This window comes from Thalassophryne amazonica, chromosome 8 (assembly GCF_902500255.1).
Source record: "Thalassophryne amazonica chromosome 8, fThaAma1.1, whole genome shotgun sequence".
Classification (NCBI taxonomy): domain Eukaryota; kingdom Metazoa; phylum Chordata; class Actinopteri; order Batrachoidiformes; family Batrachoididae; genus Thalassophryne; species Thalassophryne amazonica.
Window position 1 is genome coordinate 77451699 of NC_047110.1, and position 16923 is coordinate 77468621.

Genomic DNA, 16923 nt, shown 5'->3' on the forward strand with positions numbered 1-16923 from the left:
AGCAATGATCTATTTTACATTTAGTCAAAGTAACTCAAGAAGTGCTGTTGCTTAGAGTACAAACATGACATGCAGCATGTGGGCAGGCTGCTGGTTTGCATCTGTCCAGTTCATTGCTGCCTGTGAGCAGAACAGTCATGGCAGAGGGAAAGGAAATCACAGGAGGATCTTGGGAGAATCTGCATCCTGAAGATGAAGATTATGGCATAGAGGCATTATGGCATTCTTCTGCTGTTACAGAAGAAAGCCCCAAAGATCAGCCTCTAAAATGTAGCCCAAAGCTGCTGGGAATGCTGAAGGCTGCAGAGAGCAGATGGACACAGCAGGGCCAGCGAGAGAGCGAGGACGCAGAAGAGGACGCAGACGAGACACAGACAGTTACTGAAGCTCAGAAGACTGATATGGTGAGTGAGTTCACTCCCGGGGGGGGGGGGGGGGGGGGGGGGGCTTGGCCTTGTAGAAATAAACAATGTAAAAATCCTGTATCCGGAAGGAAGCGTGAATCTGCATACGGCGTCTGTGAGAAAAGTATCCGACCTTTTTATTTTTTTCAAAAACCATATGGATTTGAATCACGTGTGATTGCATCAGCCAAGCTTGAGCCTTCGTGCGCATGTGTGAGTTTTTTCACGCCTGTCGGTTGCGTCATTCGCCTGTGAGCAGGCTTTGTGTGAGCAGTGGTCCACCCCTCTCGTCGTTTTTTTATTGCGAATAAATGTCTGAACGATTTGGAGCTTTGCTGCATCAGTTTTTTTTTTCCAGAAACTGTGAGAGACCTCCAGGTGGACACCGTTCGGAAAATTAATATGACGCAACCGACAGGCGTGAAAAAACTCACGCATGCGCATGAAGGTTCAAGCTTGGCTGATGCAATCACACGTGATTCAAATCCATATGGTTTTTGAAAAAAATAAAAAGGTTGGATACTTTTCTCACAGACCTTGCATATCCTCAGGCTATTAATAATTTGACCTGGAGGCGTCTGTAAGTGTTTAACATTCATATCTACTGCACACATTCTGGGTCAGTCAAAGGAACCAGAGGACAGTTTTCTTTCTTTTTGTATTATTTATTCATTTATTTTTGTTGCTTCAGTTTCTGAGATGCTCTAAAGCTACTTTACTATTTAAATTAATTACATTTACAAACGATCAGCCTTATTTTGAAGATCTTTTGTACGTCTGCAAACAAAATGACCCTTGATTGGAGCGAGCGGGTATAAAATGAATGAATGAATTGTTATTACTACTTGGAGAATTTTCAATTTATTCAACATTTGTGTTAAAAACAGGTCGGGTTTCTCACCTTATTGATCATTGTGAATTGTGACCAGCAAGCAAAACTGCAAAATATTTCCTCGTCATCTGTTGCCTCCATAACAATCTCGTCATGCGTACAATATGACCGATTGATCCTTTTCCTAAAAACAGATGTGAGGAACTAAAAAGTTTGAGTGAGCTGATATAAAATTTGACAATAAAACCATAGTATCATATTAAATATGATAATCTGATAGCCCTAAACTTCACTAAAAGACCCAGAATTTAGGTAAAGTTGAGGCCGCAGCCCGCTCAAATTACTAATAAATGAATTAAAAGCGTAAAACAAAACTGTATGCTAGCCATATGAAAGGGAAAATAAGTGCGTCTTAAGTCTGGACTTGAAAATCTCCACAGAATCTGACTGTTTTATTGACGCAGGGAGATCATTCCACAGAACAGGGGCACGATAAGAGAAAGCTCTGTGACCCACAGACTTCTTATTCACCTTAGGGACACAAAGTAGTCCTGCACCCTGAGAACGTAAAGCCCGGGCCGGTACGTAAGGTTTAATTAGGTCAGCTAGGTAGGGAGGTGCCAGTCCATGAATAATTTTATAGGTTAGTAGCAGAACCTTAAAATCTGATCTCAATGGGACAGGAAGCCAGTGAAGGAATGCCAAAATGGGTGTAATGTGGTCGAACTTTCTGCTTCGTGTCAAAAGTCTGGCTGCAGCATTTTGAACCAATTGGAAACCCCTAATGATAGACTGCAGTAAACCAGAAAATAGAGCATTGCAGTAGTCCAGTCTAGAAGAGATAAATGCATGGATCAGGATCTCAGCATCAGCCATAGACAGGATGGGACGAATCTTCCCTATATTTCGCAGGTGGAAGAAAGCAGCCCTAGTAATATTTCTAATGTGGAGGCCAAAGGACAATGAAGGATCAAAAATTACCCCAAGGTTCCTCACTTTGTCAGTGTGATGTATGACACACGAGCCGAGGCTGAGCGTACCTGGTCAAATTGATGCCGATGTCTCACTGGACCAAGAACCATCATTTCAGTCTTATCAGACTTTTAAAGTAGGAAGTTTTTAGACATCCAACTTCTCACTGCTGCAAGGCAATCTTCTAAGGATTTTATGTGAATGAAATTACCAGCAGTTATCGGCATGTATAACTGAGTATCATCTGCATAGCAGTGAAAGGTAATCCCAAAACGCCGCAATATGTGCCCAAGGGTGCTATATAAAGGGATAAAAGCAGGGGGCCTAAGACAGACCCCTGTGGAACCCCAAATTTCATGTCACTAAGGTTAGAGGTAGTGTTACTGTACAAAACAGTGTGAGAACGACAGGTCAAGTATGACGTCAGCAATGCAAGGGCACTCCCAGTAATCCCAAAATGATTTTCCAGCCTATCAAGTAGAATATGATGATCCACTGTATCAAATGCAGCACTGAGATCTAACAGCAACAGAACCGTAGTAGTGTCCGAATCCATTGTAAGCAGAAGATCATTCACCACTTTAATGAGAGCCGTCTCTGTGGAATGATATTTTCTAAAAGCAGACTGCAGTGGCTCAAAGAGATTATTCTCAGTAAGATAGTCTACGAGCTGCCGTGACACCACTTTTACAGAATTTTAGAGAAAAATGATAGATTTGATATCAGCTGATAGTTTTTCAATACACTAGGGTCAAGATTAGGTTTCTTAAGTAATAGTTTAATCACTGCAGATTTGAAACATTTAGGAACAGATCCAGAAGTTAAAGAAAGATTAATAATTTCCAGCACAGTTGGCCCAAGAGTGGGCCACAGGTCCTTAAACAGTTTTGTCGGTATACAACCCCTGGCAAAAATTATGGAATCACCGGCCTCGGAGGATGTTCATTCAGTTGTTTAATTTAGAAAAAAAGCATATCACAGACATGACACAAAACTAAAGTAATTTCAAATGGCAACTTTCTGGCTTTAAGAAACACTATAAGAAATCAGGAAAAAAAATTGTGGCAGTCAGTAACGGTTACTTTTTTAGACCAAGCAGAGGGGAAAAAATATGGAATCACTCAGTTCTGAGGAAAAAATTATGGAATCATGAAAAACAAAAGAACGCTCCAACACATCACTAGTATTTTGTTGCACCACCTCTGTCTTTTATAACAGCTTGCAGTCTCTGAGGCATGGACTTAATGAGTGACAAACAGTACTCTTCATCAATCTGGCTCCAACTTTCTCTGATTGCTGTTGCCAGATCAGCTTTGCAGGTTGGAGCCTTGTCATGGACCATTTTCTTCAACTTCCACCAAAGATTTTCAATTGGATTAAGATCCGGACTATTTGCAGGCCATGACATTGACCCTATGTGTCTTTTTGCAAGGAATGTTTTCACAGTTTTTGCTCTATGGCAAGATGCATTATCATCTTGAAAAAATGATTTCATCATCCCCAAACATCCTTTCAATTAATGGGATAAGAAAAGTGTCCAAAATATCAGCGTCAACTTGTGCATTTATTGATGATGTAATGACAGCCATCTCCGCAGTGCCTTTACCTGACATGCAGCCCCATATCATCAATGACTGTGGAAATTTACATGTTCTCTTCAGGCAGTCATCTTTATAAATCTCATTGGAATGGCACCAAACAAAAGTTCCATCATCATCACCTTGCCCAATGCAGATTCGAGATTCATCACTGAATATGACTTTCATCCAGTCATCCACAGTCCACGATTGCTTTTCCTTAGCCCATTGTAACCTTGTTTTTTTCTGTTTAGTTGTTAATGATGGCTTTTCTGTATGTAAATCCCATTTCCTTTAGGTGGTTTCTTACAGTTCAGTCACAGACGTTGACTCCAGTTTCCTCCCATTTGTTCCTCATTTGTTTTGTTGTGCCTTTTCGATTTTTGAGACATATTGCTTTAAGTTTTCTGTCTTGACGCTTTGGTGTCTTCCTTGGTCTACCAGTATGTTTGCCTTTAACAACCTTCCCATGTTGTTTGTATTTGGTCCAGAGTTTAGACACAGCTGACTGTGAACAACCAACATCTTTTGCAACATTGCATGATTATTTACCCTCTTTTAAGAGTTTGATAATCCTCTCCTTTGTTTCAATTGGCATTTCTCGTGTTGGAGCCATGATTCATGTCAGTCTACTTGGTGCAACAGCTCTCCAAGGTGTGATCACTCCTTTTTAGATGCAGACTAACGAGCAGATCTGATTTGATGCAGGTGTTAGTTTTGGGGATGAAAATTTACAGGGTGATTCCATAATTTATTCCTCGGAACTGAGTGAGTCCATATTTTTTTCCCTCTGCTTGGTCTAAAAAAGTAACCGTTACTGACTGCCACAATTATTTTTCCTGATTTCTTATAGTGTTTCTTAAAGCCAGAAAGTTGCCATTTGAAATTACTTTAGTTTTGTGTCATGTCTGTGATCTGCTTTTTTTCTACAAAATTAAACAACTGAAGGAACATCCTCCGAGGCTGGTGATTCCATAATTTTTGCCAGGGGTTGTAGGATCAAATAAAGAGGTTGTGCTTTTTGTTGACATGACAAGTTTTGTCAGCATGCCTAGTGAGATACTATCAAATTCTGTAAATCTAGGTAATACCTCAGTAGTGGCGCCCACCTCAGTAGCAGGGTGTAGTGGCTGGGTTAAGGCATGCCGGGATATGTTTTACCTGATGTCTTCTATTTTCTTCCCAAAGTAATCCAGGAAATCTTGTACTGTAAAAGGAGAGCGAACTAAAGGTGGTTATGCTTGTTTTTGTTGATCAAATCAGAGTAGTAGGTCCACTTTGTAGGCAATAATGCATGCTTATAGTCTAAGGGCCCTGTCCCACTGGCGTTTTGGCGGATTTGCGCATGAAATGAGGAGACAAAAGCTGAGCATCCGCAACAAAGGTGGGCGGAAATGACAAATGTCCCGGGGTGGATCAGCGAATACATGAGGAAGAAAAGTGGATATAACAGGGAACAGAAGCGAAGGCGACCGCGGAGGCGCCCCCATGCGGGGCACAGCGGCCGTGATGCACTCGCTTCATCCGTGCCCACTCTGTCTGCATGCGCAACATACCATTTGCGTCCGTGATGTGGCCGTGCTGGGCACGGTTCATATCTGTTTTGCATGCTGTCCCGGTCCGCTGCCAAGCCACGCCAACCTGTTGGTTGCACATATCAGCGGATGACAGGGGATATGCAGCGCATTGATTGTGTATGTCCTGCGTATGTCTTCAGTATGTGTTCAGGCAGTGATGCGGATCTCATCTGCAGCAGGATTTTTGAGCCGCTCAAAAATCCTGGCTGTGGACATGCGTGCCTCTGCGGATGATCACGGACGTGTTCGGATGGCGGGCGACTCATACAGGAATGTTACATGGTTATTGCGGTTGTTTGGCGGATGTGGGCCACTTTTGTGCACATTCCATCCGCAAATCCTCCTAAACGCCAGTGGGACAGGGCCCTAAGACAGCATCATGCCATGCAAGGTGAAATACTTCTAATTTTGAACGACGCCATTTCCGTTCTAGACCTCTTGCTTTATGCTTGAGGTCACGCAGATAATCATTGAACCAAGGAGACTGTGATTTGGGGGAGCGCGATTTTAACACAGGTGGTGCAATCATGTCGAGTGTAGTTTTGAGCAATGAGTTTAAACTATCCACAAGTCTGTCTACTGACTGGGTATTTGTCACATGTGAAGCTAAGACATCAGACAGTCTAGCTTCGAGTTCAGTCTTAGTTGAGGAGTTATTGCATCGCCGTAATGATGTATATAAGGTTGTTGTTCCACTAAACACGGCAGCGAAACTGTAAACTTAATAAGTGAGTGATCAGACACCACTGATGTAAGAGGCATGATGTCAGTATTCGTGACAGCAATACCATGTGCGAGAACCAGATCCGGGGTATTTCCACTAATGTGTGTCGAATCCCAAATGCATTGCCGAAATCCTAATGTATCCACAGTTTCCATAAATGATTTGCAGAGGGGATCAGAAGGCTTAATTATATGACTGTTAAAGTCACCAATGATCAGAATGTTATCTACACTAGTTGACAAGTTAGAGATGAATGCACCAAATTCATCTAAGAATTCAGAATATGGGCCAGGAGGCCTATATACAGTGACAAAGTAATACAACTGATTTTTATTCTTCTGACCTTGGCAATGTGTAATATCCTGAGCAGAGCGGAGAATCAGATGCTCAAACGAGTTATATTTGTAGCCCCCAACAGCTAATAAGCTAAACCTAGATTTATAAATAAGAGCAACCACCCCCCGCCTGCTTCGCATCACGAGGGACGTGACTAAATGTATATGCTGGTGGGCAGGCCTCATTTAAGGAGAGGACAGTTGTAGGTTTAAGCCAGGTTTCACATAGCAAAATCATATCTAAGTGATGATCAATAATTAGATCATTGATCAACAATGATTTTGAGGACAGTGATCTGATGTTAATGAGACCCAGTCCTAAGGACCCTCAGTGGGATTGGCGGTTGAACTGTTTGGGTTTAGGGGTGGTTCCAGAGTAGCATATATATGATGCCTAGAAGTAGGTTTAGGTTTGAGACATTCCACGCGCGTTGTAGGTAGCAGACACGAAATCTTTGCTATTGCTGGAGCACCACTGGGCCATCCTCAATTTCAGCATCATCCAATATAGTAATGGTTATTAAGTTTGGAAAGCATATCCCTGTATGATTTTTATGGACACAATTTTATGGACATGACTACGGAAGCAGGCCACAGTCTCAATTTGTTGAAATTCCCTCCCTGGCAAATAAACTGAACTATCACCACAGTGGATTCTCTGCACTAAATTTCCCGCTAAGCTAATGGATTCCACACCCACATTTCTCATAAGCCTTGCAGGATCTCTAGTCACCTGCTCCGTGGCCTGCTGTAGATTCCTAATGTTACCCTCCCTGTAGAGCTCTATCTATGTTTACAGACAAAATGGCGGCGCCTTCCCCACTAGGGTGGAGGTCGTCCGGCATCAGCAAGCCACGGCGGCCCCAGAATGAAGGCCAGTTATCAATAAAGCTAAAGCCTTGCTGTCTACAAAACTGCGCCAGCCACCTATTTAACGATGTCAGCCTGCTAAACGCCTCATCAGTACCCCGGGAGGGGAGGGGACCAGAGACTATTAATCGATGCCGAGACATCTTTCTGGCAAGGTCACAAGTCCTCTCTATGTCCATTTTTGTGACCCCTGAGTGTTTCATCCTGATATCAATGGTGCCAACGTGAATAACTATGTGACTATATCTCATGTCATGTTCCTTCATCTGTCTTCCCTTCTGCAGCGTCAGCACCCTAAGATGAGATGCAATGTTGGGAGCTCTGGCCCCAGGAATACATTTAACGTCATCCGGCGTCTGTAACCTGTGTTTGCGGGTGATAGAATCCCCTATCACTAAAGTCCGGTGTTTCAGCCTGGAGACAGGAGTGGAAGTCACTTGTGGGCTCAGAGAATTCACATCAGGCAAATCCAAGGGGGAGAACCGATTCACAGTTCGCAGTGGCGAGTGTGACTGGGGTGCCACAACCGGGCACCAAGCCCTACGGGGCTTCCTCCGCCGAGCCACAGTCCGAAAGCCGTCCTCCACAGCCGGCGTTTCTAAGCTGATGCTAATGGGCTCACTAGCTGTCCCAACACTAACCTCATCTGGAGTGTCCGTAACATCTGACTCCACTGCGCTAAGAAGCTGCTCTAACTTACGGACACGGCTCTCTAAGAGAGCCACCCTATCTTCCAACATCACGCAGGATTTACAGAGGGTGTAAAGTAGGATTTGTAGTGTACTTTGTGCACTAAGAAATTCAAGAATGTAGCCAAGCAAACACGAGCTATAACCAATAATGGATAAGCTAACCACTCCTAAGGCTCACACAGACGCAAATAAATGAATTAAAATTCACAGCAGTTACACTGAAAAACTAACAGAAGTATTAAACAGGTAAAAAAAAAAAAGCAGCAGCCATAAAATACACTAAACAGTTAATTAACCAACAGAAGTATGAAAAAATGATGACGGGGGTCCGAAATAGCTAACGCAAGCTAACCGATGGCGAAAATGCTAGCCGCTCCTAAGATTTTACACAGGAGTAAAATAATTACTTAAAATTCACAGCAGTTCGACTGAAAAACGAACAGAAGTATTAAACGGGCAAAAAAGAACAGCTATAAAAAGTAACAACGGGGGGAGGGGAGGAGTCGACCTAGCTAGCGAAAGCTAACCACTAGCAAATGCTAACTGCTAGCGATTTACAACAGGACTGTTGTTAAATAACGTTCAGAGTAGATACAATTAATAACCAGAAGAGTACTAAACAGAAAAAAAAGAAGCGTAGCGTATACAACCGTGTGAAGTTCAGAGTAGCATCACAGCAACAATCTGTCAGAAGCAAGTTTCATTCTTCATTCTTTCATTCAAACATTGTTTCCTTTCCCTTATGACTTTTCCTTCTCACCTTTCTGTAAACCACCACAAAGACCTGATTTATGTGCACTTCCTGCATTTCCACCTGTCACCTGAGCCCGTTATGTGAGGGTATGACAGAAAGCCTCAGTGTGCACGAACTCTGGGGTCAGTCTGCAGTTCAGCAGCGTCAGCTTGCAGCTCTGCAGGTTTGGTTATTGCTCAGTGTGACAGCGAAGTGCCAGTATGAAGAAAGTGTACAGTCTGGTGAACTTACCTAAAGCTAAGGAGCCGGAGGAAGTTCAGTTCATCTGCTTCAAGGTAACACTGGAATTTGATTTTGTTTTTACAAGACTTGGTACTGCATGTGAGAATATACATGGTTGTTTACATGGAAACATTTGATTATGTTTAAAATTTAACCCTAGTTTTCCATCACTGCTGTGACATTTAATAGGATTTAACTTCAAGGAGTAACACAGAAACGAAATCTGCAGTTAGAAAACCTGTTTTTTTTTTTCAGGTTCCATTTTATCGCTCAGTCAGTTAAATGACAATGCGTTCTTATTACAGTATTTGACCTTCACAGTGACTTCTTTCTGAGGCTTGTCAGAGATGGTTTTGTCATCATTAAGTTAACTTTTACACTTTTGCATCCCTTTGTGTTAATGAATAAGCTGCCAGCTTGAATAAGTGCCACAAATAGTGAGCTTTTATATAAACAGACAACCTTTTCTTGGTGTAGACAGCAATTCTATTCAAATTTAAGTTACGTGACAGTCTATTGCATTGGTATATGTCATATGTTGAATTTATTAATTTTATTGAGAGCAATAATGGGAAAAGTTAAATAATTAACAACGGTGGAAATGTGCCGGGCTTCCGTGTGTTACACATTAAATGTTAGGGTTGAATAGATGTGAGAAAAACAAATTAAATAGATTTCTACATAAGAAGTGTAATGAACATGGGAAATATAGTATTAACATTGTAATACTGAAAACAAACTATACATTTGTGGATGAAAATGAACTTTGTGTGTCAGATTTGAAACACAGAGTTAATCATTGCATTGTCTGATTTATTTGTTAACTTCCTTACTGCCTTCTGGTCTTACTGTGTGTTTGTTTCTTGGGTACTGTTGGAACAACTTTGAGTAAAATGAGTGGTTACTTAGGGAGACTCAGGTGAGGACTATCACTTGCATTGTGAGGGAACGTTAGCTCTGACATTTAGGTCCTGTGGTACCTTTCACTGGGCACAATCTAGCATGTAGGTGCTTCAGTGTTGATGACCACAGTGGCTGGACAAGTCCAAGGAGATACCCACGTTCCACATGGCTGCAGCAGATACACAATTACTTTCAGAGGTGTAGATGGACTGGATCTCTGCTTGGGTGGTTGCCTTGGAGGAGCCAGGTTCTGTGTTGTGGTGATAAAGTGTGGCACCAGCAACCCACACACACACACACACGCGCGCGCACACTCATCTTCAACCGCTTATCCAAGATCGGGTCGTGTGGGGCTGGAGCCTATGCCAGGAATCATAGGGCGTGAGGCAGGGTACACCCCGGACAGGACGCCAGTCTGTCCAGGGCCACATATAAACAAACAAACACAGTCAAACCCGCATGCACACCTACAGACAATTTAAAGTTTCCAATTAACTTAACCTGCATGTCTTTGGATGTGGGAGGAAGCCCAGATGGAACCCACGCAAACACGAGGAGAACATGCAAACTCCACACAGAAAGGCCACAGGTGGGAATCAGTCCAATGAGCTTCATGCTGTGAGACAACAGTGCTAACCACTAAACCACCATGCTGCCCTGCACCAGCAACATTTGTGCCAAGATCAACATCTCAACAACTAATCTCAACAATACATTAAGGTCAAATCTAAGCAGTGAAATTCTAAATAAAACAACCATAGAACCACAAGTTGAAAAATTATGAACCCAAATCAGAAAAAGTTAGTACGAGGTGAAAAATGCACACGTGCGCACACGCATACAAAAACCCTGCAGTGGTTCTTACATTAACTTTGACTTCTGCTTCAATACAGACAGTATGAACCCAAGATATTTCAAGTTTTGTTAGGTCAACTTCATTTCATTTGTTAATAGACACCCATTCCTATTCCCTGAAACATATTCCAAAAACTAAAAAGATAGGATTAAAAAAGGAAGACAGGAAGAAACCTCAAGTGGACCAGACTCAGTGGGGTGATCATCTGCACTGGACATACTAACAATAACAATAGATAAGCAAGCAAAACAAAGAATGGGCAAACATGCAAAAACAGAAATGTTGCAGCAAAGCAATCATCCACATATACAGTCCAGTGGTCGCAACAACTGATGAGTCCAAAAGACATCCAAATGGTGAAGAGCAGAGTCTCAGTAAATGGAATATAATTAGCGAGTTGGTGGTCAAAGCCAGTTCAGTCATAGAAGGAACACTCTCCATAATATGTCCATTAGATTCTTCCAAAAGTCCTCAGCACACTCCAGATTTCCCCAGTTCCCCACAGATCTCACATACCCTAGTCCTGGAAGGATCTCGTAGGATCGTATGGATGGCTGATGGACGGACAGAAGGATCTATAAAGCTCAGCCTGTGTTAGTAGCACTTAGGTCCTGGTCATCAGTGGTCTGCCTTTTCATCAGCAATTTGACCTCAGACAGAAAACAAAGCAGAAACCAATCAGCCAGAATGAGTAGTCCACAACAACACCATCTCACAGCAAGGAATTAACAGAAAGTGTTGACATGTTTGCTGGTAACATAATTCTACGCTTGACTAACATGGCCCAGAACTTGGCTGTGATGAGACTGAGTCTTACTCCACCAGTAATGGTAATAATTGAAGCTGGACAGAAAGAATGAATCAATGCAAGTACGTCTATATCAACTATAATGCAGAACAGACAAGTCGTTATTCTGGATTTAAATAACTCCACAGAATCAGAATATTTCTAAGCAGGCAGACTATTCCACACAACAGGTGCATGATAAGAAAAAGCTCTGTGACCTGCTGATTTCTTCTTTACCTTTGGAACACACACTAATCCTGCATCCTGAGAATGCAGAGTACAAGTCAGCTTATTCATCTCTACACAGTAGCATCAGCTCATCCTTTTTAAAACCAGACCTGGCAACTCAATGAGCAGGAGCTCTAAATCTATAATCTTTTTACTTTCTTTTTTTTTTTTTTTTTTGAGGAATGGAGGGATTAAGCCAATGTTGAGGCGTGTCTGTTATGAGTGTGTGTAATCTTGAGTAAAACAGCAACAGCTGAATCAAATAAGGAAGAAGCTGAAAGGTGCAGGAACACAGAGGGAGTGGACATGGCTACATGGGATTCATGTGGGAGCAGCAGCCTGGTCTTCAGTCCACCACACTGTATGGTGAGATTGTGACTGACAGGATGAATGAATGAAGATATAAATATGTAAGTGACAGACTCAGTTGAGAGCTTGTTTCTTTGTGAGGAGTTAGTGTGAAGTTCTGGTTGAGTGACTGTCCAGTGACCCTCTCTGTGTGTTTATGAGCTGCAACAGCGTAACAACTGCGGTCTCCAAACTATTCCAGAAAGGGCTGAGAGGCTGCAGGTTTTCTTTGCAGCCACGACTTCAGCAGGTGATTTCACTGATTAACATCACTTGGAGCAGGTGGGATGAGTTCATCAGTGAAATCACCTGCTGAAGTCAGTGGCTGCAAAGAAAACCTGCAGCCTCTCAGCCCTTTCTGGAATAGTTTGGAGACCACTGATATATATATATATATATATATATATATATATATATATATATATATATATATATATATATATATATATATGTGTGTGTGTGTGTGTGTGTAATTTTTTCTGCAGAATATTCAGCTTACTGCACAGAAACAAGAATTCAACAGATGGCCCACCAACACTGGACATCGCGCTTTGTCTCGCTCCATGTCACAGACGTCCACAGACAGCCACAGTTCAGGTAAGCAGTCACACGACAGGTCACATGGGTCAGACGTGCAACCCGAGAGCAGGTTCTGATCCCACCAGCACGAGAACCACAGGCACTGAGGATTAGCTCCAGCTTTCCCCTGGAGCCCAACTTTAATGAAGAGGAAAATTCCTCTGAAGAATTAAATCTCCTTAATTTGCTCCTAAGCTGCTCTGTTCCGTCTTTTTTCCACCACGTCAATCACTGTTACCATTAACCAGACTTCAAAAGCACAGAAAATAAACCACCCGCAGTCTGAAACACGATTAGAAATCATTTATGTCTGAAAACAAATATGATTTAGAACAAAATAATGCCGTTGTCAGATCACATGGCACTTTTTTCAATTTGATCCTTTTTCCTGGTAATAAAAAAATGTCAGCTTGTCTTTTTTTTATGTGCTTGTGCTGCAGTGTGGAGCGACAGCTCGGAGGATGATTCATCACCCAAAAACAAATTTCAGCAGAACTCCAAGGGCTTCACCGACTTCTGCATCAAAAACATCAAGAGGGCTGATTTTGGACGCAAAGAAATAGAAATGGCAGAGCAAGGTAGAGACAGCCAGCTCTGGCTTCGTGCTTTGTTTTTTATACTGATAACGGCAGAAATTGTCATCATACTATACTTTGAGAAACATTTATTTCTGTGCATTACTGCTCTTACAAAGTGCTTTGGTCAGTTTCCACAAAACTTGCTCTGAGCATGTTGACCCCAGAATTTTGGCGAATGTCAAAGTCATTGAAGGTCAAAAATCCAAATTTTTGTTTGTCTGTTTCTACCTAATACTCTTCCCATGTACCTTGGCCAATTTCCACCAAACTTGATATGTGGAAGCCAATCAACCCCAGAATTGCCCTTGAAAAGGTCAAGGTCATTGTGGTCAAAGGTCAAAATGATGATTTTTCACTTTGATGTCCACCAAAGTTGGCACACATGTAGGTGGTTTCTCATTGGTGTTAAGGGCCGCTAAGGCTGTAGCCCTTACTGTCGTCATGCCTACAGGTGACATCACCTGGTGATCATTAATTCAGGCTGTCAGCTATGGGGACTCTTTTGATAATATGAGGTTCCAGGTGCTAACCTCATACGGTAAACACAGTACAGTAGTGTTCAGAATAATAGTAGTGCTATGTGACTAAAAAGATTAATCCAGGTTTTGAGTATATTTCTTATTGTTACATGGGAAACAAGGTACCAGTAGATTCAGTAGATTCTCACAAATCCAACAAGACCAAGCATTCATGATATGCACACTCTTAAGGCTATGAAATTGGGCTATTAGTAAAAAAAAAAAAAAGCAGAAAAGGGGGTGTTCACAATAATAGTAGCATCTGCTGTTGATGCTACAAACTCAAAACTATTATGTTCAAACGGCTTTTTTAGCAATCCTGTGAATCACTAAACTAGTATTTAGTTGTATAACCACAGTTTTTCATGATTTCTTCACATCTGCAAGGCATTAATTTTGTTGGTTTGGAACCAAGATTTTGCTCATTTACTAGTGTGCTTGGGTTTATTGTCTTGTTGAAACACCCATTTCAAGGGCATGTCCTCTTCAGCATAAGGTAACATGACCTCTTCAAGTATTTTGACATATCTAAACTGATCCATGATACCTGGTATGCGATATATAGGCCCAACACCATAGTAGGAGAAACATGCCCATATCATGATGCTTGCACCACCATGCGTCACTGTCTTCACTGTGAACTGTGGCTTGAATTCAGAGTTTATGTCTTTGATCATCCTGGAGCTGATCAGTGGGTGAGCCTTTGCCATTCTGGTTATTCTTCTATCCATTTTGATGGTTGTTTTCTGTTTTCTTCCATGTGTCTCTGTTTTTTTTTGTCCATTTTAAAGCATTGGAGATCATTGTAGATGAACAGCCTATAATGTTTGGCACCTGCGTATAAGTTTTCCCGTCTCCAATCAACTTTTTAATCAAACTACGCTGTTCTTCTGAACAATGTCCTGAATGTCCCATTTTCGTCAGGCTTTCAAAGAGAAAAGCATGTTCAACAGGTGCTGGCTTCATCCTTAAATAGGGGACACCTGATTCACACCTGTTTGTTCCACAAAATTGACGAACTGACTGACTGAATGCCACACTACTATTATTGTGAACACCCCCTTTTCTACTTTTTTTTTTACTAATAGCCCAATTTCATAGCCTTAAGAGTGTGCATATCATGAATGCTTGGTCTTGTTGGATTTGTGAGAATCTACTGAATCTACTGGTACCTTGTTTCCCATGTAACAATAAGACATATACTCAAAACCTGGATTAATCTTTTTTGTCACATAGCACTACTATTATTCTGAACATTACTATATATACATGCACAGAGAACAATTTCTCACTTGTAAATGTGTATGTACAAATTAAGACCTGATTCGATCCCTCTGCATGAGCTACAGAAATGCCAGCGCTGATGATCTTGAGGAAAAGAGCAGGTGGGGAGAAGCCTCTGGCTGGAGCCAAAGTGGTCGGCTGCACACACATCACTGCACAGACAGCGGTCAGTGCACGCACACACACACTCAATTAAACCAAAACAGTTAAACACTGATGATGATTTACTGAGCTCCACTGATACTGTGTTGGTGTTTCTGGTACTTTTCATCTTAGTGTTTTGCAAATGTTCACTTTAATATTCTTCCATTAATTTCAATAATCTCTTGTCTGTATTAGAATGAATACAGTCAACAAAATGGGAGATGAATAGTGTTGGTGAAAAGTATTCACTCCCTGTCATGTTTTCATGGATTATTATGTTAAAGAGTAGTAATGAGTAATCAGGAACACTTTTAAAAAATGATTGTAAGAAGTTGAAGCTTTTTGTTGTTGTACCATAAGAATAAAAGCACATACTGATGCAGGTGCTGATTGAGACGTTGTCCATGTTGGGAGCTCAGTGTCGCTGGGCGGCTTGTAACATCTACTCCACTCAGAACACTGTGGCTGCTGCTCTCGCCGAACGAGGTACGGTGTCCTGCTACAAATTACCGTTTTATATTTTCCCCCTCCCTTTCTGTTTTGATCACTTCCTTGTCATGATCCCTCGCTCCATCTCAGGTACTTCAGTATTCGCTTGGAATGGCGAATCAGAGGATGACTTCTGGTGGTGTATTGACAAATGTGTCAATGTCGAGAGCTGGCAGCCTAATCTGGTACTGCACCATTTGCACATCATGTCATCTCTCATAGTTTTTATTCATTCATTCATTTTCCGATGGTTGTCTAGATCGCAGTGGTAGACAGTGTTTGTAATTTTTATGGCAATTTTTAAAATGGCCTGATACAAAGGAAAGTTTACATAAAGATACTAGCTACCCAGAGCGAAAACTACTGAAACAGCCTCTAGGTGGTGCCATTGTGCTCTATAGTCATTCATCCATTTCTATTACCCACTTATTTCAGTTTAGATTAGAGATCAGATTAGATTAGACAGAATTTTATTAATCCCTTGGGAAGACTCCCTCAGGGAAACTGAGGTTCCAGCAGCATTGTATGGCAGCACACAGGGTAAGAAGCACACAGAGCATCAAAAGTGAAAGTACAAAACAAAAAAACAATTTGCAGATATAAATATAAGCATACTGATCTCTGCTGGTTTACTGGCTACTGCTGTTCCTCTCCTTCCCGTCCTCTGTCTTCCTGTTACTCCTCCTCCCCCTGAGTGAGGAGCTGTACAGTCTGATGGCCTGAGGAACTGCAGCATGGTGGATTAGTGGTTAGCTGTTGCCTCACAGCAAGGTCATGGGATCGATTCCCACCTGTGCAGCGTTTGCATGTTCTCCCCGTGTTTGCGTGAGTTTCCTCCGGGTGCTCTGGTTCCCTCCCACATTTAAAGACATGCAGGTTAGGTTAGGAAACTTTATAACTGCCCAGGGGTCTCTTCCATAAAAACAGGATTACCCAAAAAAGCAAGGCTTATTTTGTTAGTCTGGCTTATTTTCCATTGCATCTACTGGAAAATAAGGCAGACTAACGAAATAAGGCTGGTTTATTTGGTAATCCTGTTTTACGGAACAGGACCCAGGTCTCCCTTGCAAAAGAGATCTTGATCTCATGGGACTAACCTGGTTAAATAATTAAAATAGTTAAAATTTGAGAAAATAAAGTCAGCCGTGTAGCATGGAAGACAACTTCGTCAAAGCTTTGCGAGGTAGGTAAATTTAGTGTTCAGTCCCATCATGTACAGTAATCTCGCCTAAACCATCATCGTATAAACC

General features: G+C 41.8%; 2 protein-coding genes across 21 annotated transcripts in view; both read left to right on the forward strand.

Annotated features, from left to right (window-relative positions):
- LOC117515943 (thyroglobulin-like) overlaps nt 1–16923 on the forward strand; it is a 238456-nt gene that overhangs the window by 102237 nt on the left and 119296 nt on the right. The window lies entirely within an intron of this gene.
- Nucleotides 89–16923, forward strand: part of LOC117515945 (S-adenosylhomocysteine hydrolase-like protein 1) — a 50083-nt gene continuing 33248 nt past the window's right edge. The window contains exons 1-6 of one of the 3 annotated variants that reach the window (XM_034176760.1): nt 89–404; nt 12567–12678; nt 13101–13238; nt 15106–15206; nt 15568–15670; nt 15764–15858. In XM_034176760.1, the coding sequence (XP_034032651.1) occupies nt 138–404; nt 12567–12678; nt 13101–13238; nt 15106–15206; nt 15568–15670; nt 15764–15858 (816 nt within the window). In that variant the 5' untranslated portion in view covers nt 89–137. Of the gene's footprint in view, nt 405–8620; nt 9013–10432; nt 12100–12566; nt 12679–13100; nt 13239–15105; nt 15207–15567; nt 15671–15763; nt 15859–16923 lie in introns of those variants that run through there. The other 2 variants (XM_034176761.1, XM_034176762.1) reach the window with 2 other exon arrangements.